General features: G+C 39.3%; 1 protein-coding gene across 6 annotated transcripts in view; it reads right to left on the bottom strand.

Moving 5' to 3' along the window:
• Positions 1-27,263, bottom strand: part of MTUS1 (microtubule associated scaffold protein 1) — a 109,294-nt gene that overhangs the window by 68,511 nt on the left and 13,520 nt on the right. For 4 of the 6 annotated variants that reach the window (XM_015862199.2, XM_085545340.1, XM_015862198.3 and 1 more), the window contains exons 2-3: positions 11,526-13,760; positions 9,111-9,306 (exon numbers count right to left, since the gene is read on the bottom strand). In XM_015862199.2, the coding sequence (XP_015717685.2) occupies positions 9,111-9,306; positions 11,526-13,586 (2,257 nt within the window). In that variant the 5' untranslated portion in view covers positions 13,587-13,760. Of the gene's footprint in view, positions 1-9,110; positions 9,307-11,525; positions 13,761-20,533; positions 20,633-25,500; positions 25,667-27,263 lie in introns of those variants that run through there. The other 2 variants (XM_085545342.1, XM_085545341.1) reach the window with 2 other exon arrangements.

Raw genomic sequence — 27,263 nt, 5'->3', positions numbered from 1 at the left:
TTAAACTGCGCAACCAATCGCTCCTAATTACCACATATCCTAAAACGAAGCAAAAGGCTGCTGTACAAACACTGCAGGTTAAGTTTGCATGACATCATATGTTAAAGGTTTACATTTCAAAAGGCAGATTTTGGAACAAATATTGCTGATAAGCTACATTCTGTTGTCTGCTATTGTGCCAGGTTCCAAGTTCATCCACTTCAAAGATACAGGAAAGAAATCCTGTTTTCTTCAGTCATTTTCACTCAAGACGAACAGAGGCAAGCACATGAAAATACACATATGTAATTTCCAGCCAGCTTGGTTTCTTCACTGAAACTGGAATGAAGCAGTTTACAAAATCAGCAGTGAAGAAAAGCTCTTACAGTCGGCTCCACAACATCAAGTTTCAGAACAGAGTAAAACAGATAATTTTTGCTTTGTTCTTAGTTCTGCTGCTTGGTGCTTTCCCTCTAAGGCTCCCGTTAAAATAATTACAACGTACAAGTAATATTTTTCAAGAGCCCTCCTTGAAGAATTTTAGTCATGCCAAGATCATTGTGCAGTAACTCTTGGTGTTATTTCAAGCAATACAACGATTTTACAAAGTACTTTAAAAATACCATTCCTTAACCAGAATTAAAGGAAAAGGTTTTAAAGATGGAGACGGGAATATATGGTATACAAACAAAAGTACTGAAAACGTGCAACACAGGCCGGATAGTTAGTGATCTATTATTGTAATGACAACAAGCAATAGCATCAAAGTAGCTGGCTTTCATCAGTTATTTAATCTAGTCATTGAAGTAGAAATATCACATTCCTCTACAGTGAAGTAAAAAGCTGGCAGCTCTTCAGAAAAAAGAAAAAAAAATAAAAATCTCTATGTAACAACTATGTTGCAGCAAGTATGTTAATGTATCTCTAGTATTGGTATGGAAATAGGCAAGGGACATGGGTCATTTCTCAAGTAGTTCTGATTTCATGTCCTCACTTAAATAAGCACCTCCTCACATGAATCCTGCATAGGTAGGTTATTGTTCAGAACAAATTAAGGCTGGAGCCCGAAAAACTCCTATTAGGAAAATAAGCGTATGCCAGTAGTGGCTAACGTGAAACAGCACTGACAGGCAGATTTTAAGGTTAAACACATTCATCAGTTTTAAGATTCAGAATCTAAAGTTTCAAACCCTATCAACATATTCCACATCTAGAACTGAGCACAGAGCAAGCAAAGCTATACAGTGCTTGGAAATTAAAGGTCAGAAGCCTTTCCTAGACAGAAACTCAGGGCAGACTTAAATGCACAACAGGTCTTTGGAAAATCCTCGTTGTTGTTGCTTTTGTTTTTTAATGCAACAGTAGCTGGTTTGGGGCTTTCATCATCACATTTCCTGAACACATCCAATTTTAGAATTCTGTCTTATTCCTTTCTGACTTTTCTTCTGTAAGTGTTAAGTTCCAGAAGGTACTAAGTGTTTCTACTTGAAAAAATAATTTTATGCTCAGCAAAAAAGCCAAGTCTAATTCTACAGGACAAGGTTTTTTGTAAAGCAAGGAGACCAAAATGTTCAAAAGAACACTTCAGTTCTACTGAAAGGACTAAGTCAGTCATGCAAAGACAAGCTCAGCTTTGCTAGTGTTTCCAGCACACTACTCTTTCCAGAGATCTAAGAGTGCATTTGGTTGTTGCTTTGAATGCTGCACAGTAGCAAAAGTACTAATAAATTTCTAGTGGCTACAAACTTCATCAGCCATTCCGCAATATAAGTTGTGCTACATTATACACAAGTCAGAGTTCCTCTGAGAAATAAGAAGTGTTTGAAGTACTGTCTCTCCCTTTGAAAGCCTCAAACTACTATCAAAACTGCCAAAAAAAAAGGTGTCAGTTGTCTTTCTAGTACTATTGTAGCTGCTGAACATAAACACAGGCTAAGACAGCAAATGTGAGATTACTGATGAGTCTTCAGATATTTACATTAAAGAGATTTATTTGTTTAGGGGGCAACAACTGAACACAGAACAGTTTAGATAGTAAGCCAGATATAATTCTCTATCTGATATAGGTTCCCACAACATTATTCTATTCACCTATGATCACTGGCACAGATATTAATGAACCAACAGCACTTCTGTGCCCCAAACGCAACAGGACTGCTAGCAATAATCTGGGTAGAGATTCACATTTTCCTCCCTTTGCAGTCCAACATTCTCAGAGTAAAACTGGAAAGGCAATCAGTGTTATAATGCATTTTGTTGTTGTTAACTGCTGACACAACCAACCACTTTACGATTTCAGTACTGTTTGCCATCCAGCTATCTGCTTCAATTTTATGTTTCACTTTTGTAGACTGAACTGGAGCAGACCCAAGAATAACCACATCCCTGTGGTTGCCTGGTTATGTCCTACAACCAAAGGCAAACCCAGTCCCCAAACAGCAGCCCATTTTATGCCATTTCCCAAGTGCTAAGGTGGCAAGGCTTGCCTATTCCAGCAGTGCCAAGAGACTGACATACACTGTTTGCATCCTGTTTTAAGTAAGAAGTCCCAACTAGTAGCCTTAAAACAGCTATCAGAAAATTTCACCTGTTTAGTACTAGTGGGCACAGGGAAGAGTCACAGTAACATAATATGAAGAAAGCTGAGGCAAAAGAAAATCACCGACTACACCCAATTACATTTGTCACCATTCTCTAGCTCTCTGGATCACAGGCCCCTCTCATGTTGCACACTAAGTATCTGTTGACAGCTTACACCTTTTATATCCACGTTAACACTACAGATTTTAAGTTTTCTTTATTATGTAGTAAGTACGTACTTCATGCTTTGCATGAAAAGAAACCACACTGCAGCAAAATATGATACTTTTATTTTGTTCAGTAAAACAAGGACTTCTGTGTCTCTCCTTCTGTACCCAACCAAGGAGAATTCAAAACTAACCAGTAAAGGTGAAGAATTATTTGAAGATATCTCAGCATGTCCTGGCAAGTAAATGACTAGGTACAAAGAAATTCCCCTGCAGGGAAGTGGCGGGCACATCACTCCTAGAAGAGAACATACTTATATACACATTTCTGACAGCATTCACACGTGAACTAGCAGTATCAGGCTCTTCAGGTGTGCCCATGCTTCTTGCTTCAGGTATACCTAACTGAAACCCCAATACAGCTAGTAACAAGTTACATCTAAAAAGTCTGAGAACTTCTATGGAAACTTAAGTCCCTAGGTATGACACTGATGGCATCAGAAAGAAGCTGGAAGTTAACGGACACATAACGTGTTCAACATCATACTGAAAATACTATAGTCTTTGGAATAAATACCATCTAAGTTTACACTCAAACCTGGCTGCCACCATCACCTCCTCTATTGCTTCCTCTATCTCCAAAAAACCCAAAACACAACCTTTAAGAATATCAAGCCAGAGATAAATCTATCAACCTGCTTCTAAGTTACTCACTGTAAAAGATCCCCTATTACACAGTTAAAATAACTTCCAGGTTCTACTCATTTCTCATAACACATCTGACTTATAAAACTAATAGAAATTTTATTTATTTTTTAAATGCTGACCATACATACATCATGCTTACAAAACATTAATAACTACTGCATGGTAAGACTGCTCCTTGTTAAGGAAATGTACCAAAAGAAAACAGGTGCAAAAATTATAGCAGTATTTTCCACTAGTGTATGCTTTCAAAACTAAAAGCAAATTCATTGTGTTTAATTCATGTTAGGCCATTTTACGGCTCCTTTCTGGCTTCAAAATGTGAATCAGCGCTTCTGGACCCAAATGATCGCATCTCTATGTCATTAATAGACAACATTTCTCTTGAAGACCAGGTATCTCCTTGCCCAGATACAGCCTGTAGAAAAACAAGCTCAAAGAAAAAGAACAAGCAGAACAGCTTAGAGCAGTCACCTGCTCAGCTGATCAAAATCACAAGGCAAGTCACATCATTTATGAACATACTTGAGGCAAACTTGAGTTTCTTTCTATGGACACCTGGCAGGAGAGTCCTTTCAGCAAGAAGCATTCTCCAAGCTCCCCTCTTCTTAGGGGGTTCTGGCTGGATAACACTGAGTTCAGACTGAAGCACGCTCCATGTCATACTACGGACACATCTACCCCCACAGAAATCCACGTATTAATTTCCTCATTCCCACAATTCCAAAGAGAGATATGAGAGTTTTAAGTTCATTTAACAAAGACTTTAATTAGTTTAATGAAGCACTGCACATGTATTAAAGAGAGAAGGGACCAATTATAATGGACTCATGAGTATAAGGACAAATTATGACCTTGAACAAGTTAGACTAACCTGCTTCAAAGATCCATAAAAGAGGCTGACTCTTTAGAAGGAGAGGGGAAAGCACATAAAAAGAGTGGCTGAAATTAAATTTTAAATTCTATTTGCAGACTTTCTGGTGCATTTCATATTTGTTCATGAGAAAGTACATGGATATCTTTACAGGTTACCTCCCCAATCCAGCTTTTTGATAAAGACCTGGGAGTTTCAGGCCAGAGAATCTGGAAGTTGTGTTTGCTTTCTGAAATATTTTGTTTCCTCTTGGCAGCACATCAGTGCAACTTTGGAGAGTCAGATGGTAGATAGGAGGGATGATAAAAGCTGAAAAGTGATTTGCAGTTACTATGTTTGGTTGATCTTCTGGTTCAATGTCAACATTGAGTGTCAGTTTCAAGTCAGAAACTTAAGACTGTGGGAATGCTTACTGCAACTATGTTGTTTTGGTTCTGCTTCAGTAGTTTTGTGAAAGGCTATACCAAAAAATCCAGAATTATCAAGTATATGTACATGTTTCCAAGCTGCATGAAAATCCATTGGAACCATTTGGTTTCAATTTTCTATCTGCAAAGAGTTTCTTTGTGAAATAAAAAGCTACAGTACCAATCATAAACAGTCTTAATCTGCTTTAACTTCAGAACCTTCTCTGGAATACACCTTTAAGTGCAAGACTGAGCCAAAAAAAATGAACAGAAGGAATTTAGTAATTATGAACAAACAAAATTGGTATTTTAAAGTATCACTGAAATCTTCTGTGGTTTAATACAACTTAAGTGTATTTGCTACAGAATAGGAAGAACTACTCCCACACCCCAGTTCACTCAGTTGCAGTGCACTGGAGAAGTCCTTCAGGATGATCAACAAAAAAAGGGCTCATTTATCCAAGATCCTCAAGGAAAAATAGAATTCAAACAATTGAACTTTCCTTACACCAAGCTTTCACTACTCTAGTTAAGTGCCATGAAAATACTAGCAAGAGAGGAAGAGGGAGTACCACCAGCTTAAAATCACACAGAAGCAACTAAATACCAAGATAATAGATCAGATGTTACTGACAGAAATTATGGAAAAAACAAAAAAAGGTACATAAAACATCAGAAATAACTGTCAGATGATGAACTACACTTTAGAAAGAAGCAAAAGACATTTTGAATCCAAAGCTCATTTCACATGGCTTTCATTAATTTCTGGAAGTCTTCAACAGTAAACAGTAGAAAAATATTTTAAACATCCTCAAATGGTGCCTATTATGCAGAATATATGACTTAGCTCTTATTGCTAAGAAATCCACAACAACATTAAGTTTCATGCAACAGAAAAAAACAAAATTAAACTATAGCTTTCAGCTAAAGCAGAAGTTAGGTGAAGTAGTAGCATATCAGAAGTTATAAGTGCAGTTAAAGCTCTGCTCCTTTACAAACTTATTGATAGTCTGTAGTCAGTAGTACAAGGAAAAAGAAAAAAAGGCATTTATATTTTATATCTAAAATAAATCTCTTGTATTCCTATTTTATACTATTCAAAACCAAAACAGTTTCCTGAGGTTCAGACTGTCATAGTGCTCCACATGCATTTCCTGATACTGGCTGACAGTAGAAGAATTTGGAGCAGTATTCACAGAATCACATTCTATAGAACCATCAAAGCTCCTTGGCCTCTTCATTTCCCCTCACATAGCCCTTCAAGTCAAAAGAAGGTCAGAGTCTTTCCAAACCATACTACTTCAACTATTAGCAGGATATTAGTATTCCATTGTGTTTCTGTATGCCCAATTAGAAGGCTGCACATATTAGCTGGGATTAAAAACAACAGTTGCTTTCATTTCTGGTCTTATTCAAAATCCTGAACTAAGGTTCCAGAATTAAACACACCTTCCAGTAAGGATCAAGAGACTCAAATGCATGATTCTGTCTGAAATTCTGATAGGTATTTTTACCAATAGAAAGATCAGATCTCAAAGGACATGCTGCCTGTCTGTCACCCAGTATCACACATCTTCACACTCCACTGTGAAAAAGTTATCTACAGGGAATTACAATTTTTGTCCACAAACAAGCATGAAATTATAATTCATTCTCTCTTACAGAGGAAAGAAGGGATCTAACTAACATCTGTGACTCAATTTCTACATTTTCAAGTCACCACTGTTGCAGAAATGGAGTCTTGGTGAAAAGAAGAACTTTTTTTTTTTTTTGGGGGGGGGGGGGGAAGGAAAGTATTATATATCTAGTTCAATGAGCTCTTCAAGTAACCTCAAAGTATTTAATGCTTAAAATATGAGTTTTCTTCTCCTCCTTCTGTAAACTCTCTCTGCTGTCTCTGGAGAATGATCAAGGAATATCCTTAGAACACACACTTCCTATTGGTGAAATGTGCTACCTCTAAAAAGTAAATTTTATTTAATAGTAAAAAAAACAAAACACATCAAAAAACAGGATTTCAACTCCTGTGAAGTTATGATCTAATTGGCATCTTACACTGGGCATTTTTTCTTTTATTTCTTGGGTGCAGAGGAATTTTCTGTTTACTTATCAAAATGACAATGATGCAATCTATTGCTCATGAGTTCTTTATTACTCTGAGAACATGTAAATACATTTTGGTCAGGTGGACTGCTTGCCTCCCCCAGCATACATGTGAGATGACATAGCTAAACCATCATATGCCTTCCTGCCCTACTACCCAAACATACCCAAAAACTGGTTAAGAGTTAGCTCAACCAGGTTGTTAGGATTTGGGCAGTAAAGACTCACCTTGACAAGCACTAGACAGAGCCTGAATTCAGTGCTGACCCAGTTACAGACAATGCGGGCTGGATTACATGACCTCCAGAAGTCCTTTCCATTCTGGATTTAGCTAGCCTGACTACAACCTAGGAAATCCTAACAGGAAACAACTACAGCTACTGAGCAAGTTAGTTATCTGTGCTGCTGGAACCACACTGAGGCACATGTTTAATATTGAATTGTTCAAATTACTTAAACTGAAAGAAATAGTTATTCCCTATGCTAAGACTTCAGCTTCACTAATGGGGAATTGTTTCATTCACAAGCTGCCTCTTGGTCACAGTAAATGTATGTACAATTTAATCTCAAAAACTTTAAAAACAGTTGTGATAAGCATCTGTGGACCTTCACCTGAAAGGTATGGCCTGATGGAACAATGAGGCTTTATAGTAAAACCAAGCTGCTCCTACTTGTCCTCATCCTTATTTCCCCTACCAGTGCTCTCATCATCTGCTTTGCCCCCTGTGTTTACCAGGTAGCAAGGAAACACATCTAAGAATTTCCTTGGCAAGGGATAGAGCAAGTTATCCTGATGAAGTTTAATGTATCAAATCCTACTTCGTAGCACAAGCAAAATAAAGGGTGAGATGTACTATGAACTGTGGGCATTGGTAAAGGGAGAGGATAAGGATAATTCTCCCCAGGAGTAGCAATGAAACTCTTGTATCATCTGATCATAATGCAAAGGTTTGAAGTGTTGTGGTGATGTTTTATGATTTCATCTTAAGCAGACAGTTACCAACACAAAAAATTCAAAAGGTGCTCTGACTTCTGCAATTCTAACATACAATGAGTTACGGAGTGACAGCTAAAGAAATCTGTGGGGAAAAGGGCTTTCATTCCAACAGCAAACTACTGTCCCTCCATTAAAAAAAATAAACCAGATGTACTGTCAGAAGTAGAAGCTGTACCTCATAACCAGCCATGCTTTCATGTATTTCTAGTGATAGTTTCATAAAGCGGACTGGGTAATCACATAAGGAATAAAAATACACCTAAATCTCTGTTCCTTTAAATACAGATAGTAAAACTCTAAATTGAGATTCTAAGAATGTGTAAAAATATTCCAAGAAATTGGTGGCTTACAGATACTTATCTCACTGAGCAAATCATCCATATTAGCAAGGCTTAAATCGGAGAACAGAGTAAACCCACTGTTTTTCAGAGACTCATCCCATAAAGAACGATAGATACAGATTTTAATCACAATTCACTCTTATATAAATAAGTATTTTGGACTGTTGTATAACTTTGGATTAGGTGGGTAAAAAATAAAAACACCATTTTACTGGATGTCCTTAACTAAGCACACTTTTCAAGCTACAGTGCAGTCATTTTTTTTCCTAGTGTAGTCATTTATAGCTATGCTGCCTTCATAATTAGATATGCTTCCATATTTTGTTTAAAAATAAAAGCACAATTTACAAGAGTATTTCTGAATCTCTACCATACAACTACAGAATGTAGTTTGCACACACCAGATTTGAACAACAGCCTATAGTCTACATTTGAGATCCTTTTTTTCCTCTCAGTGTAAGCCAGTCTGAGTTTAATTAGCAGCTGAAGCAGCAGTCTCTAATTCTGTTTTATCCTTCCTAGAAACTTCAGAGCTGTATCAAAATTAGGTTGAGAAAATATGGTACATACTGAAATAAATGTGCACTCCCTCTGGAGTGCTATGCAGCAGCTTATTGTAAACGCTTTGTAGTAGAGCTCTGCATTTTCTCCTTTTCAGTTACACACCTTTTGAATAACTTCAGCTTTATCTCCACAAACTTCTTTCATATAACCAAACTACAAGTACTGTTTAGATACCATTTTCCCTCCTAACCACCTTCTTTACAAGATGAGATTTTAAGATGATTAGATAAAACCCACCTAAAGCCCTGTATTAACAACTCTGATTAATTCACATTTACTATCAAAAATACAACTCCGTACCACCAATTAAGTTCCGTTTGAAAGTATGTTAAATGCAGTATCTTAACTTAAAGAAACTTTATGTGGTAGCATCCCAATCAAAATCCATCTTACCAGAGCCTGACGATAGAACAGTTCCTCTTTGAGAAGGTGCTGTGATTGTGCAGGTATTTTTATTTTCACTTCCCCTCCTCAAAGGAAGCACAGGTGGCTCCATTTTAGCCTTGGACACTGATGCATTTCGTAGAGTGACTGGGCTTTTCTTTGGTGTATTTTTCTCCTGTGCATTCTCACCTTTCACAGAAGGCATCTGCTTTAAAACAGATGGTAAAAAAACAATACATCAAGACTGTGAGACATTGAGGAATATCCTTCCTGGCATCTGTAATGAAATACAGAGCATACAGGTAAGTGACACAATTAGGTGTTTGCTGTCACAGGGTCCTCCAAAGATGCAGTCAGTCACCTGCAGTTCACAGCTTCAAGAACCCCCTCTTAAATGGCTTTCAGCAACACAAAACTAGAAGTTTAAAAACAGTCGCTAATAATGACAGAGATTATAGAGGTCACTTTATGTCAGAGTTCCTTCTTTCCTCATCCCCCCGTGCTTTAATTGAGCTGTTTAAATATGACTGTGCCCAAGATTCCTTTTTTTAATCTTTAAACAAAGCAACTGCTAAGTGAATGAACCAAGTTGTTAGTTGTTGTGTACTACCCGAAACGTAACAGCCACCATCATCGGTTTCTCTGCCCAGGTCTTAAGTTATGGCAGAGAAACAAGTAAACCTTTCCACATTCAGGAATTTAAGAATGTGCCTGAGAAAGTTTAATATAACTGAGTCATAGATAGTGCTTCATCTTTTTCACAGAATTCTACTTCATAAATGCACTTGTTCATGACTATTCACGTCAAAAAACTATGCCTACAGGTGTAAGCCTATGAGCACATACAAATGTTCCTGGAGTTTTTTGTGACTCAATGCAATAAGCAACAACTTGGACATATTATGCACTTTCCACTTTTAATTACAATCTCCATTTTCAGAAATTAATCCGCATCTTACAGAAGGCAGCGTACAAAGTTTAATTCTAGCTGATTACTGAGCATTTTAGATTATTTGGTCTATGGAGTTACTGGGTCTCAACAGAATAATTAGTACTGCAAAGGCTTCCATCTCTGAACTGGATGAATTGAAAGCATTCTTTTCAATCTGTGGTTCTGAAAGCAGTGGGTAATGTACAATACAAACTTTAAAAAACTCCAAAACTAGAAAAGAAAGTCCTTACTTTCATGTTATTAATTTCTTCTGTAATGCTTCAGAAATGGACAGCTGCTTCCATTCTACCTACTGAACATTTCTCCTTATACTGAATTTTAGTAAAGCTCTCTTTCCTAGCAAAGCAGTAAAGACCAACAAAAATTGAGACAATTCCAGGTTTCATTAATCAGCATGCTGCCTCCATTTCATTGAGTAAACAGAGATTTTCCCAACTAAGCCCCGAAGCTCTCTCCTTCTTTCCCACTGTTCCTCCTCTGTAAACCTCTTTCAGAGTATGTGAAAGCATCATGTTTCTCCTGACAGGTAGCTGACTAGTCCAACGCTATTTTCCAATCCATCATACATTTATACCTTCCAGCCAGGAAGTTTGCACCTTCCAATTGGCTTACTGTCCCGGAAAAAGGTATGCGTCTTCTGCATAAAGCATAGTTCCCAGCTACTCTTAACTATTCTAGTGATTTCCATTTTTACTTCAAATAAATGAACTCCCAAACTATTCAAATGTAGATAGTTGAATCAACAAGTTAAAAACGTTTCACCAAATTGTTGGTCTGAGAATTTTCCATTATTTATTAAAATATGTTTAACATTTCTATGCAAAAAAAAAAAAAATAATAATAATAATAACAATTATGAGTATGTTTTAGAACTGAATTATGTTTTGAAAGAAAAAAGATTATTGAAAACAGAAGTTTACCTTTAAGATAAACTTAAAATGCTCAAAATTACAATATCACTAAAATTGTACTGATAATGTGCACATTAAAGTCACAATGCTAAAAATCACAGAAGCACAGAATTGTAGTGGTTGGAAGGGACTGTTAGAGATCTTCATGTCCAACCCCCATCCCAAAGCAGGCTCCCTACAGCAAAACTTTAACAAGCGGCAATACACAGTTTTACTAATTAGACTGCATGGATATGCACGTGCTCTTTATTAGAATAATAGAATACTGACTGTATTGAACTAATAAAACTTTACAAAAACATCTGTACCATGGAATAAGATGAAGGTGGACAACACTAAAAAGCACTTGAGGTCAAGTGCTAATTGCTTACTCAGAAGTTCAACCAGTTTACAAAATTTTTTACTTCTCCTTTTAGTAGGAAGAGACTAAACCCCAGAAATCAATGTTACAACTATTTTTGTAGACACAAAATCCATTTCAAAGTTTCCATCACTGTGCCATATAGAACCCTCTTTCTTCAAGTATACAAAACAATTAACAAGCAAAGGAAAAAAGCTTACCGCAGGAACTGAATGCAGGACAAACGTTTCATTTGCTACATCTTGTAACAACGGCACTTCCAGAATTCCCATGTTGCAGTTTTGCTCTTTTTCACCTTCGTTTGGACAGACATTTAGAGCACAGGGCTGCAGTAAGGATTCTGAAGTTTCCATTTCATCATTCAGCATCTCTTTTGAGTCTTCTCCACACGTTGAAGGTACAGCAGAAGCCAACGAGCACGCTGAATTGGTAGCATTCACTCCGTCAGTGTCTTTCAGATTCTGCTTCAACACAGGTGGCTTTGAAGTCCTGTGGGAAGCGGTTCTTGGATGTGTTGTGGCGTGCACAACTTGGCTAGCAAGGAGGTGTTTCTTAAGTTGCAGCTTATGGGGCTTATTCACAGGCAGTTCCACTTTCATATCTTTAGCTAAATCTATTTTCTTTTTCAGCGCTTTCACAGAAGGGGACAGTTGCCTTGGGGAAGCAACTAGTGAGGGTGAGGAGGTGGTTGATTTTTTTGGTGACTGAGGCGACTGTTTTAAGGGATCACACTCTCTTGACTGTAGTACAGGCCTGGACATAACCTTTGGCTTCACATTTTTGAAATTAGGTTTGGGAAAACTAACAATCTCACATTTCCTTGATTTGGTTACTGATGACACAATAGATGATCTGCCTGTTCTTCCCGCGATTTGACCCGAACTACTTTTAAGCGAAGGCCTTCGGTTATGCTCTCCTACAAGCATCTCATTTGGTCTCAGTTTGGACGACTTGTCTCCAAGTTCTGCCACAGCTGGAATAGGAAAAGTTGTGGGTTTTGTTCGCTCTTTAGGAGTTGAAGTAAATAGAGCAGTATTGCTTTCACCAGCCACAGGACTGAAGACCAAAAAAGTTGCTTCACATTTCAGTTCTGGTTTAACTGTTCTCTTTAGTTTAGGCACACTACAAGGTTGCACTTCAGACACAAAGGGTGTGTTGTGCTTATACTGAAAAGCAGCATTTCCAAGGATGCTCTGTTCTTTGGTTAAGGGTTCACTGGTTTTCTCTGATACTTGTTCTCCCACGTCTTCTACTGGTAGAAGGTACGTGTTATTTCCAGGACTATCTATGCATGTTTGAGCAATGGAATTCCTGGTTTCACCACAGTCAACTGTACTCTGCAAGACCTTTACTTGTGGATCTTCATACGTGAAGATGTATGGTGATAATTCAGCTTGCGCGTGAGGATTAATACATCCAGCAGCTTGTTTTCCAGACTGTGCTGCTGTTTCCAATTGTTCTCTGTCAATGTTACTACTGCTTCCTATATCTAGTTTAACACCTGCAGAGGCAGGAGAATATACATCAACATCAGGAGAGGCCTCTAGGCTTCCTGAAGCCACTACTGTAAAAGAGAAATTTGTTTTTTTTTCTGAGCTGACTGCAACCAATTTCTCTTTTGTATCCCCTTCATCAGAAGGGATTACCATTTCTCCCAGGCACACATCATTTTGGTCAGTTCCCACTGTTTCACTTATAATGGTAGTAACATTGAGTATGCTCTGGTGGTAGTGCACCTGGTTTTCTATCATGGACTGTGCGCACTGCTCCGAACCAACATGAGATAATACACAGTCTGATTCAGTCTGACTGTAAGGCATCGATTGTTCAATACTCTGAGCTTGCATTTTTGCCATAATCACATTACCTTTCAGGAAGTTTGTCGTTTCTTTCAAGTCACAATTCAAAGGATATACACTGGTCTGCTCAGTCAGAGAAGACTTGCATTCAGTATCTTTATCTCCCAAGAGAAGTCCACCTTGGCAGTCATGTTTACCAGGCACCCTTGGCAGATGAAAATCTTCAATACGCCGTTGTTTTAAAAGAATATTTCCAAAGTCATTCTTATCTTCAAGAACAGCATCACCTTTATGCTCAGTCACTATATTTTGGTCAGTTGAATCACCATGCAACTTAGCAGCACAATTCTTTGAGGGAAGCGTAGCTTTGTCACATGTGTAGCTGTTTCCATTTTCATCCCTTATAAGTAAAGAAGACTTCAAGCCATTCTTTGCTTTGTCATCTGACTTTTCAATATTCATTTTTGAAGGCAAAATTTTAAACAATTTTCATTTTATGCTTATTTAAAACCCCAGAGAATGCAGACATCTGAATTTTGCAGAATCAGCAGCTTTTCCCTGGAACATGTCAGCTGTCTGAGAGACATTTAAAAAGCAGTTTCTTGTTTTTGTGCTTTCCAAGAGGACTGAGAAGTTCTAGGATTAAAATGAAATGAAAAGTGATTAGACAAACCATGATTTTACATTAGGCATTCTTAAGAGATTGGTCATGACTTCAATCAAGTGCAGCCATTTTTATAAACTTTTCCCATTCTTCCCAACAGAAGAGCAGGGAAATAAGACAGGTGTTGAACATATCCGCACACCTGCAGTGATGTATTCCAGCTCTCCTACAAAAGAACAGGAAGAAGGAGGACATTGGTAAAACAATAGGAAACACGTCAGGGTTTTAACTAAAAGGCAGACGTGTGGTATCCGTAAGTGAGGATATGGACATAGTGACATACTTGAAACTCAGTGAAAGGAAAAAAGAAGAACGTGAACATCAGAATTATGCATATAGGAGTGATGGATTACTGTACACTCATACAAGAAATAAGTCAGAAGACTGAAGTGATTTGATTGCAATTTAAATACAATGAGTAGCAGAACCCTAATGAACTAAAACTCCAGGGAACCAGGAAAACAGAGATACTTAACTGTACTACCAAATGCCTTTACAGGGTTAACAATACTGATTGCAATACAGTGAGACAAGTCAGTGAGGTTGCACAATCTGAAAACATAGCAGTGGGAGATTTCCAATGTAGATTAATTACATTATGATCAGAGAACGATCCTTAATTTTTGAGTCTGAGACTGCTTCAGGCAACAAGTTTGTAATGACCATATAAACCACTCTTGATTTGTTCTTTACCATGAATAGTTACATTCTTAAACTCTTTTTCAACTGAGACCTTTCACACAATAGAAAGTAAGGAACTCTAGTATGCCACTTCACAGAGCTGAGGTCTCAAGAACTTAAAGAATGATACCTTAGCTTACTACGGATTACTGATTTGTCAAAATTTGAAAGAGGAACATTGAACTAAACTTTGATACAATCAATGCTTTGATTTGAAATTTTTGAATTTTTGATTTGAAATACTTTGATACAATCAAGGGCTCTGAGCAAGATCTTTCAGCTTCCATTCATCTAGATGGAGCGTTGCTGGGCTGGGAAGGTTTGAACACGGTGTCTGTTCCCTGTACTTCTATAGCACAAGTGTCTACTAGTTCAGTGTTGGGCAAATAAGAGTCAAAATAATATGAATTAGTATAGATAAATCACGTTGCGAGATCCCAAATTGCTACAAGAATGTAAGCCAGTTTAATTGTATTACTCTCACAAAGCTGACAGCAGTAATGACGCTTTTCCTGGTGTTCCATCTGGAACTGGGTGCTTTTGCCCACACAGTCACCATGTTTACTCAAACCCACCAGCTCTGTTTGCACAGCCTGCACCAAGGGACACAGGGGAGATCTGAAAGAAAAGGGTGTGCCCCTACAAGCAGGAAAGCAGCCTGGAAGTGCTCCAGGCGACTCACTGTACTTGAATGCTATGCTCAAGGCATTTTCAGTATCCACACTTCAGCAGAAAGCTGTATTACACCACCACAATTACCACTCCGAAGTCGGGAATTATTTTAAAATGTGTTCTGGGAGAACCCTGCATTCAGAAGACTGGTCCAGTGACTTTTCTTAAAAGTAAAGTGAGTGCTCCTCCTACTTAGCTAACTTAGGTATTTGCTAAGATAATTGCAAGAAATGTCCACAACTGGAACCCAACATTTGAGAATCTGGAGGTACAGCCACTGGGCCAGGAAGCTGTGTGTGTTCACATGCCTATCCTCACTCTGTTTTACAGCAGCAGGAAAGGTGAAACTCACAGATGTGAGAGATAAGCACACACAAGCCGATGACAAACCCTAGCTATAAAAGCAGTGCAAGTAAGCAAACGTATTTTATGAGTTGTCATTAAATGCATGATCAAACAAAACCAAAGCTACATCTTTGAATGGGCAGACCAGAATACCAACAAGCCTCTTGCTTGAATATTCTGGTACTTTCCATTGCTAGGACTCAACCAGGCACTCATTCTTAGCTCCAGTAAGAAAATATTCATGGTTTGAAGCAACATGGAGTTTTCTGGGTGGGTGCAGCACACAACTGCAGTGCATGGCCACTTGTGTTTGGAGTGATCACTGGCTTGGCTTTTAGGCTATTGCTACTATAAACAAAGCCACTGCACAGTTTCCCATGAGATCAATATTCAGTGTGCCCCTCTTTAAGAACTTCCAAGAATTAAGTTTTTACTTCCTTGTTAAATTAGCCCTCAACTTTTCAATGAAATGTTCCTAAGTTTTCAAGGAGGTGGTTTGTTTGCTTGTTTTTAAATCAGCTCCTGTATAATCAAGGATAAAGTTTCAGGTCAAAATGAAAGCAGGAAGCTAGAACTTAAGACAATATGCATTTACTATTATGGCACTCCCTTAGCAGGTCAAGGTCCAAGTCCTACTTGTTGAAAGATCTGATTGAACAGCTGAGCACAGATTGGACTGACACCCACCAACCCCAACTCAGTGTTCCAACTTATCTGACTGCATGTGGTTACATACCATACACTGCTCACCTAGTCTAACACTTGCATCTTGGACAAACCGCTGGTTTCTCCAGTGCTGCCACGTAAACTTTATACAGAAGCAGGTACAGGGCACCAGTACAGAACAGCTACTGCACCTGGGATTCTCACCACAACATCAGGAGCAGGGAAGAGAATGGGGGGTGCTGCTGTGCGCTGCTTTAGAATATATGTTTTGTGTACATATACACACATGCACATTATATTTTCTATACATATGTATGGAAGTTCAGTTATATACCATACATATGTATGGAAAATATAATCCCCAAGTCTACAGATTTCAGATTAAGCACTTTGTCTATTGTTAGTCTCCTCCTGACTGAGAAGGACAAGGCTTTCATAAAACAGCAAGAAATAAAGGCAGAAGCTCTCTGTAAGACCAAGAACACCAGGCTGCAAAGGTGGTGGCTGAAATGCCAGGCATAACTCTGGAGAAAAGAAAATAATTTTTGCCTCCTAACAATGAGTCACGATAGACATGCTCAGCAAGTCAGAGCAGAGATGGCTTTAACCATTACCACTGAAATAACTCCCACACTAAACATTTGCCTTTTAAAATTAAGTTCTAATGCCAAATACACTATAATGCACTGGGCACCATAGACTGAAACTACTTTAGGGTACAGTGTTGACTTGAAATTTTTCATGCTTGTGAATTGTTTTACAAAGCATCTGTGCCTGTGCCCCTGGGTTTGGTGTGAACACTGCCCAACATTTAATGGACACCACCAGTATTCTGGCAAGTAGTAAGATTGTGTCATTAGAATGTGACAGCTGAGGCCACGGCAAAACTGATGAGCTCCTGTTCTCATGTCCCTTCAGATCTTCAACCTAACGCTGGGAGCCAGTTCAGCAGCTGGCTATATTTAACAACGATACACAGTGTGAACTAGTTTACTGAGCATTTGGAATACTTCCAACATAATCTGCAGTGAAGTAAGATACAGTAAACCCAAAAGTATTATTTAGCTCTAGTGGATTATTCTGTGTAACAAATCTATAACCCAATTAATGATCTGAATAAAGCTGATCAATACATCCCTTACTGAAATAGCAGTATCCTTGCCACAGTATCCTTTTGCAGTGCAGCTTATTCATCAGGATACTTAGGATTTCCCAAGTTAGCCAGGTCAGAAGTTTAATCAGCTCCCAGTTTTTGCAGACTCAAAGATGCCTGCTGTGCAGAAGTGGGCACTCATTCAGAGAATACTACAGCCAGCCAAGGAGAGGTTGCACATACTGTGTAAGAAATTCTACCACAGTCAGGAATGCAGTCTTGCACAGCAGCAGCATCACAGCAGATTTTAATCCTGAAAATGCTGTTATTTGCCACTTAAAGAACAGTTGTTCCTATGCATTTTTTTTTTTTTTATATTCAGGGCTATTGATGACATCTATGTGAACAAAACCCAATAAAACTTCAAGAAACAGGTTAATGGAAATAACATTTCTGTAGCCAAATAGTTCACAATTCCAATGCAATGACTAGAAGTCCTAAAGGTGGAGTGGTTGTTGCAAACTGTCGGAACTATAGTAGCTGGATGCTACTATAAACTCTATCAGTCTTAACAACTTAACTGGTTTTTCCCCTGTGATCTTGCCTAGCTGGCATCTGGAGTAACTGGGCAACTCACAGTCATTGCTCCCAACTCTCTAGTCTGAAGAGGGTGGAAAAATAAACAAAGCTAATGCATTGTTTTAATATCTTTTTTAAAAAATTATGTCCCCTACAAGGGAAACTTTCTCACAATGAGATAAAGTTCTGTTGCTTGAGTTTTGTTTTTATATTTTAATTCTTTTATATATTTCTTGTTTATCTTTTGGTCTCAGAACATACAAGATTGAATTCAACAAAGCACAGCGCTCTTACCTCTGTAGTGTAGAGGAACGACACAAACAAGAAAAATGCTATGCCAGTTTTGCAGAGTAGCTTGGAGAAAACAGCTCAATTGATGCAACACGTAGGCAGGGGGGTGCAGTCTCACTGTTGACATACTGCCACTGCCTACGGCCCTGAAGCTCCTGGGCCAGGTGGGGAGAAGGGGAAACTGCACTCCCGGGGAAGGCTGCCAGGATGGGTCTGTTTGTCTCGCCCACACAATGTGGACTGGATTCAGACTTGTGGGCTGGATTTAGACTTGCGGGCTGCCAAGCCCCTCGCTGCAGGGAGAGGGTTCCATGTGAGTGCAGAGCTGTATGCTGCTGTGGAGAGCCCTGCACGCACTGAGCACCAGCAGGACTCACTCCTACTTACAGCTTGTCCCATGAGTCCTTCAGACACCCCCAGTAATGCTACTCACAGTAACCTATAAGCACAGTAATCTCTCAGTAAACTATAACAATAACTATAACAATAAGATAAGATGCGTGTTGTGTAAATCTGCTATTATAAAACTTCTTGCTTAAAGTTAGGATCAACTACAAATGCCACTTACTATAGCCTTCATGTTGTTCTGTGTTACAGCCAAATCTCTGCACTTTCACAGGTGAGCTGAAGAACTGTTTCAACTTTCAAGTGCTAACCTCTGAAACAGTTCTCCCCATTCACCTATTTAGCTGACTGGACAACTTAACAGAAGAGCAAAGATAAAACCTGGTTCTACAGGAGAAATGGAACAAGCAGAGCTCTACAGACACCCCGGAACTACAGCTTTACATGGCCCAGACCATCAGCTTTCATTTCAGCTTAAGCCTGACCAGAATCAGTGCAAGGGGCAGCAACAGATGTGCTGCAGGCCTGGTGCACACCCACACCTGCTGCTCCCAAGTCCACAGAGGATGCTGGCAAGGTGCTGCTGCGCTACAGAGGAACCGTAGTTATTTATTTTACAGCTACACTCTACTCTTGTACTAAAACTAGGCTATAAACATAGAGTAACTGATAGCCTAACAGCACTGCATGTTAAACAGGTGAAAAATGCCTTGTGCATCCTGCTTGGCTTTTTCGGATGTCAGCTCTCTGCTTTTTGCAAGGGTTGATCACACATTAACTTTTCCCCCTCCATCTGACGATCCACTGGTATGCACAAATCCACTCTCTGAAACCTCTCGGACTTGGTGCCCTGCTTAAACTATTGTCTGCAGTACAGCTAGCCTCACATTTAACCCTTATTAGCTTTGACTTCAGCAGTTTTATGAACCTGATGAAGGAAAGCCTGAATTACATGCAGGCAGCAGTAGCAGTGTGATTATTTAAAGGCCACTGAGCTCATCCAGTATACTTGCAGTACTGATTCCACAGCTGGACACTCTGTTAGAAGGCAACTCTGTCTCCTGGATTTCAGCTTAAAGACAAAATACAACCACTTTCACGGTCAAATTTGTTACAACATACTTTTTGTGAGAATGAAGAAAGAAAGCCTGAAAAAAAATTCCTCAGCTACTTATATAAACTGAACTTGTACAACTGAATACTGTCCTCTGAGCACTGATCAACTTTCTCAATATAATCTCAGTAAGTTTAGACGTGCAGGACAAAATTACTTTATCTGGTAAGCATGAAGTTCACCAAAGCCTGGCAACAACGCTGCCATTTCTAGGCGTCCATCTAGAAACCCATGAATTCACAGTATACCAACTCATTTTCAGCTCTATTAGGACACTAAATGCACATCTTGTTGACATAAGTACTCTGGTAGAAGAATTCCCAGCCTACTGCATAACTCTGAACTGAGAGGAACTGCCTGGGCAGGGGAAAAAAAGCAAAACAGAGAAACCCCAAACCACAGACACATACCCGGAGCTGAGTAATCCAAGAAAATAAATATGGGGAAAAGTCACGAAGCTTCTCCTGGCAGGAAAATACATCACCCTAATTGCAGAATCCCGAAAGAGAAAAAAAGTTGAGCTAAAGAATTCAAAAGAGACCTCAGTTCCTTGGTGTTCCCATTTTCCACCTCTCTAATTTCAGGACTGCTCTGTTCCTCCTACACCAGGTATTTGAGGACTATCCTAGAACAGAAGGCAGTTTCTGCCTTGATATCTTTTCTTTCCAATACACCACTGGGGTTTTATTTTCTGTGAGCCAAGCTGCACATACCAGAGGTGCTTTTACAAATCATTTGGGTAGAATACCGCTCACAAATATCAACTGTAAGCAATTAATGCTGCATAAGGAGCCTTCTCCAAAGCAAACTGCCTCACAAGAAGTAAGGATGGAATGAACTGCCATTTGGAACTCAGGCAATTAATTTTCTGGAAAACTATATCCAAGACTTCAGAGTTGCAAAGGAGTACGCACAACTGTGCTGTGCAAAGAGTTCTTTGAAAAACTACTGAGGCATACCTGACTGTCAAGTAGTTGTACAAACAGCTGGGTGCACAAGGCTTCCCTAGGCTGGATTTCTTGTATCTGCAAATAAGTTCCTCCTCAAAGCAAGGCAGGCTGCAAGCAAGAGGGGCACTGGGTCACAGAACAGCAACAACCTTTATGCAGAAAGCCAAGGCTCAACTTCACCAAGTGTTCAGAAATTATTTCCACTTCTCTGATCACCCGTATCACAAACTGAACAGTGGCATGGGTCCTTTGTTTCTGAATACAGGAAATGATATAAATAAATAAGTAAATAAAACCTGCAGTTGGTCTATGTTTTTTTTTTTTTAAAGCAGAAAGGAGAAAAATCTTAATTCTCAACTAATCACATGACAGGTAAATAGTTTTTACTGAGGTCTACAAAGTAGGTCTAAAAATCAAGCTGTCAATCAGACAAGTCTTCCACCTCAATACACACTGTTACATCAAGTCTTTTATTCACCTTCTTCACAAATCACTATTACAGAGCACATTGGATGGGGAAGGTAGAACTAATCACCTTCATTATACTGAACTGTACTAAGATCCCCTGAATTGTTTTACACAGTATTCTCCTCATCCAAAGAAGAACCAAGACCAACTGCTTGCTTCAGCTCTTAAGTTGTAATTTTTAGCACTCACCTTTGTTTAAACAGTTGCACAGAAACTGCTTTGTATTTCTCCCCATCACGTTGCTGAATTCCATGTTTGTGTGCCTATTAAGACCAAGGTGTTTCTTCTCTATTGTTTGTTTCTAGGTTGTTCTTTTTGTTTGTTTACCTATTTGTGCTTATTTCAACAAGCCTGCTTAGAATCAGCTTCCATAGGCAGAAGAAAAACAGCAAACCTCAGTATTCAGGTTTACTTATATGTCATGTACTTGAATGTTTCTTCAGAAGAAATACACAATGGAAAAATATATTTGAGCTCTTTGACGAAACAATCACAAGTCTAATCACAGCCAGAGATTCAGCTTAATTGCAGGAGAACTTGATGGATTAGATGCTTGTATTTGTCTTTGATACAAATGGGTGAGTCATTTACATTCTGCATGGAAAACAGTTCTGGTACAGAGCTGTGAGATACTACTTTTGTAATTAATGCCAACTGCATATATTCTTATATATATATATATATGGATCCTATATATATATCCTCATGGTATATCCACATATATATTGACCCATATATTCTGGAAGTAATACCTCCTATTTATGTCAATGAAAACTACAGAAGATACAAAGAGCACAGTAACACTAGTTGCTGCAAATTCTCAGCCATGAAACTGTTTTTCAACATAATCACCACCAGTAACTATGCATCTTCACCAGCAATGTACAAGAACCTGCATGCAGTGCTCACCAGAGGAGGTGACCCACTGTCACTGTCATCACTGCTGAAATGTACCACTCACCACCTCACTGTGCTCACATCCACTGATTGGTCTCCAGAAACATCCAGCATCAGTGAATGTCAGTGGGTGTGATTTTTTTCTGCATCAAGGAATTCAGTTCCACACCTTTGAATTACATGCAATTTTGTGTCAGACACCGTGTTGTCCGACTGCCTCTCCACTGCTATTTGTCATGTGGCAACAAAATTTAATGCAGTATTGGTGGGAAGGTTTAATCTTTACTTCCATACCACCAACATCCAACTCTGACACCACAGGTCAATATAATATAACAGGAGGCATTACTTTTGGAGCAGCTCTCATCTATTGGTTAAGATTCCTGCTAGGTTAAGTATCAAATATTGTATCTGTATGCAAATCAGTGACTGGTAAGTAAGGAAACTTCCTAGCTGATTACAGAATAAGTGTTTCTATTCCCAGCAAACAATGTCACAACACAGCCTATCTTGGACCTGGTTAACTGAGACTGGAGCACAAGCAACCATGAGGATCAACACTCCCTTAAACAAGAGCCCTCACTTGCACAGTATCTCTCATGGCCTGGAGAGATTCATCTCGCACATACCCTGGAGGTCAATACATTCAAAATACTCAGTATTGGAGAGGAACCAAATGCCAGCTTGGAGAACATTCCTTGGATCTCACCGCCAGACCTCTTTCAAATAGAGGCTGCTAACTTCTCACGCCTTGCATCATATGAGCCACAGAGATCTGACAGCCCCCTTGTGCCATTCCACCTTGCTGCCAGGATGCACAGGGCCGGCTGGTGTCCTGGAGAGCAGCAGCTCCTCAGAACCTAAGGACACAACTCAGCAGCTGCACAAGTGCAGCTGGGGGAACCAGAGTTGCATGCCCCAGCGTGGCAGTAGAAGAGACAAAGAGCGCAGCTGCAGTAGCACAAGGAGAAAAATGCAGGGAAAAAGAAAAACACCGTCACAAATTTCAGTTCTTGCCTGCCAGATTACAGTCCTATTTTAATATTCCAACCTGTAAAAAAAATATACAACAATCTACAAACTAGTTCACTGAGGAGTTTCTTTAGTTGTGCCCCAGGAACTGGCTCAAGTCCTATCTAGCCCTATCAAAGCCTTAGTTAGCTTCAGAAAATGAATTCAGATCCCTTGTGAAAATGTTACTCAGAGCACAGCTGCAGAGATGACTTTTGGAAAGAAAGAAAACAAAAAACCTGAACAGTGTAGGAGAGTCACAAGACCACTTCCAGCTTAATACCTACCATTCTCAGAAAGAAACAAGTTGTCAACTCTGTCATGCTTATTTAGAGAGAATATATACAGAGAAATACCAGCCACTAGTTCCTTCTCCAGCCCGAAGGTGCTTGCAAACATTCAGATACTAGTTATGTGCTTGAGCGGCAACAACAATTTCCTACAAAGAACAAATGCAAATACACATCACCTGCTTACATCAACTAAAAACCTCATGGCAAAGCACGGAGTCAATTCACAACTGCAAGCCTGGGAGCCTAGGCTGGAGGACACAGGAACATGCTTGCTTTTCAAGTACCTGAATGCATTACAACAGCCTGAACTGAGGCAGAGTTGGCCTTTTGGAAAGGTACAAGGTGTGCAAGGATCACGCAAGCTCTTTTTTCTTCCATGAATCAATGCCAATTGCTGGGCAACAGTCAATGCTACGCAATCATTCTGGATCCTGTGCTCATTTAGATCATGATACAGGAAAGGAATCTAGCAGTGCTCACCAACCACCGGTCCCACAAGCTGTTCTCTTTCACTCCCATTTCCTGAGGAAAGTACCAGTTCAGCAGCACATCAGCCAGCCGTGTTCAGGTTTTCTCCATTAATAAAATAAAAAGCCTAGGAAACAGCTGTGTTACCAGTCCTACTCCACAACAGCAGAAAGCCAAAGGTAAAGACTGGAGGGATACCAACACAGGCACAAAACTAAAAATAATTCCTCTCTTCACAGAATCACAGAACTGTAGAGGCTGGAAGGGACCTCTGGAGATCATTTAGTCCAACCTCTCTCCTTGCTAAGGCAGCATCCCAAGAGTACATCACACACAAAGGTATCCAGGTGCATTCTGAATATCTCCAGAGAAGGATACTCCAACCTCTCTGTTACAGTGCTTTGTCACACTTCCTCCTCTGCCACTTCAGAGTAAGACTGGGGGACACCAAAAATAACATTTTGAGAATAAAATATTTTAGGCAACCTAAGTAAATGTAATTTTAAGATGTTGTAATTTTAAGATGTTACTCTTGCACAACAACCCTGCAGAACTTGCTTCTAGGATTTCATTAGAAGGAATTTCTTATCAGAGACCCGTATCTGACTGCCACGTCCAGCCTTTCCTCCTGCATAACTGTTTCAGGAAGAAAGGTTAAAAAACAGTGCAAAAACAAACAACTGAAGGAATGCACACAATGCAGAGAAGCTAAAAGTGCAGGTTAAGCCATGGCCATCTGTTTGACCAAAACCCCCTGACTCACCAGCAGAGAACAACAGCACCAAAGCAGAGCACTGGCACTGGCACCTGAACTGGGGCTTTTCAAGCTGCCACCAGCCTGCCAGTGCCTCATATTGGCTTTATTCTCAAGCACTGAATGCTTGTTTGTAGGTTACTTAGTCCTGCCTCGAGTCCAGCTCTTAGAACAGAGTATTGATTACAGTTTGATAATACATTAAAGTCAATAACTGCGTTCTTTAAATAGTTAAATACCTTTTGGGTTATTTCCTTTCTTTTCCCCATTTTAGGTATAGTAGCCCTCCCCAATGGATAAACTTACTATATTCTCTTTACCACCTTTAGAAGTTCAATTGATCTTTCCTCCTATTTATAAATCACAAATACCAATAGTTCCTATTTCAGTATTTTAACTTAGCTAAAGATAGCAATGGACAGGAGAAAAAAAAAAAAAGCTTTAACATGCAACAAAGATCACAGATCAAAGATCAGCTTAAATACTGAGAATACAAAACTGCATTGACAAGCTGGAGCCCCATTATTATCTCAGACTGCCTATTTTAAGAGCTGTGACTTGATTGTTCTTCCCAAATTTTAACAGAAAATGGCACATTTTACTTGTTTTGCCAACACATCAACCAGCCTTCCAGGAAATAATGTGTCAGCAACATATGGAAACTGCTTGCACGAGTTTTATTTGGCACTTCTCCTGAAGCCTGGCATGGTTTAAGCATTAATTGTGGAAGCCACTAATACCTCTGTTTTATCTGTTAAATTTAAAACATCAGGGGAACATTAAATCAATGACAGTATGTGATTACCATTTGGTATAACTTACCAAACCTCCCTCACTAAGATTATCAGCTTCTAAATAATTTTTGTAACTCAAAGGCTTATTTTAGAGGACATTTATGCACAAAGCTTCGGAAAGTACAAGTAATCTTACTACCCAGTAAGTAGCAAACAATAAGCAGTTAAGAGCCGTATGTAAGAGTATGCTTCTGTATTTATAGAATTATAACTTCTAATTAACACATTAGGAAAGTTATTTGGAATACAGTAGCTAAGGCACAGTGAAAAGAAAGGAACAGCACGACTTACTGAAGACAAGGCCCAGGCATTTTAAGAGAGATGAATTGAGACTGAGTCATCAGAAGCTTTCCTCAGTGGCACACATCAGAAGGCAAGCAAACAGCAAGACCAAGGGGAAAAAAAAGGGAAAACAAAACATAGAAGCTGGGCTTTCCAGAACTCTCCCAAGAGACTTCAGCTTTCAAAGATCAATTCAGCCATGCAGCAATAATAGGCTCCAGCTAAAGAATTTTCCTTCGACTCTGCCAGAAATGTATCAAAAGCTCACTGTGTGCTAGCAGCACATCCTAGAGCTGATTTGACAAGGACGTCACAGACTGGACAGGTGATACTTGTGGAGATTTTGCCACTTCATACTACACTTACAGTGAGGGATAGGAGTGTTGTACAACACAGCATGCAACCAGTCTGCCTGGCCAGGAGTGGAGCAGAAGGCAGATGGACTTGCCAAACTTCCCCTTCTATTACTTAGAGACTTCTGGAAAACTTGATGAGCCAGAACACCAGGAAACCCTGTGACGGGTGGGTGGCGGGAGCAGCAGGAGGAGCAAGGAAAGCATTAAACTCCAGAAATCTGAAGGTCAAAGAATTACCTGTCTAATGTAACATCAACTTTGTTATCTCGAGAGCAGATTAAAATAAAGAAGCACTTCCCCATGCTCTGAGTCTCCAGGAGAAACACACACACACACAGCCACGCAAACACTTCCCACACCATCCTTCACCACATCACAGGTTACAGCAAACAGCTGCTCCAGGAAACAATTCCACGTGAAACAGCCTGCAGAGCAGCTAGGACAAATTGTATTTTAGCCTTCCTGAAGACAGCCCAAGGAAAGAACAGTTGTTTGGAAACGTCATATTGCAACACACTGAGTAAGTATTCAGTTTTGCCCTAACAGAACTAACAGCTCTCCCTCACCTGTTTGAAGTGACACAAACCGCAGTCACTTATCCTTGTCTGCTACAGGCAAGGAAAAAAAGAATGTGACACTTCCAAAAAAACTCAGCTGGGAACTTTCCTCTGCTGAATTTAACCACATCACAGACTTGCCATAGAAGTGTATAATTTGCTGTTACACCTATTTAACGTAGCTTTTTCAATTAATTCAGTATTGCAGGGAGGAATAATAATAATAAAAAAGGATACATTAGCTATGCAAAACAGCGTCAAAATTATTTTCAACCTCTACAAGTACTTCTTCCCCCAGGCTATAAAAGAACTACAATAAATATAAACAAATACAATCCAACAAAGTCAATTTAAATGTGAAATTACGACAGTTGTATTAAAAAAACCTCTACTGTAACAGACTCATCATTCAAATCAAGACACTCCAGCAGCATGTGCTTACGGCCAACGTCTTAAATAAATCATTGGCTTTGGGTGCACGCAGTTGAAGAGTTAAGCATTCCAGAAGAATTTTCCTTTGAACAAGAAACAGTATTTTCTCTCTGTGTATTTAAATGACACAGTTCTATGCCGGGTCAAGGTACAAGAAATGAAAGCTACTAGAAGTCTTATAAATGGTTGCAACATTAAAGAAATCAGAAAAACAGCCTCTAAAACTTCTGGAATATTCAGAGGAATTCATTTGCTCATCGTTCACAAGTGACAGAATATTTATGAACAGGAACTGTGAGAAGTAATTTGCTGAAGTCAGGAATCAAAAGGTACAGAACACAGTGTAATACTTATCCACCACCAAGAGCACACAAGAACTGACGCAATTATCTTCCATTATAAAGGGCAATGGATGAGGAACCATCTT

This window comes from Coturnix japonica, chromosome 4, assembly GCF_054131305.1.
Source record: "Coturnix japonica strain WE chromosome 4, WE-NBRP24, whole genome shotgun sequence".
NCBI classification, from domain to species: domain Eukaryota; kingdom Metazoa; phylum Chordata; class Aves; order Galliformes; family Phasianidae; genus Coturnix; species Coturnix japonica.
This window is presented reverse-complemented; position numbering and strand designations above follow the sequence as displayed.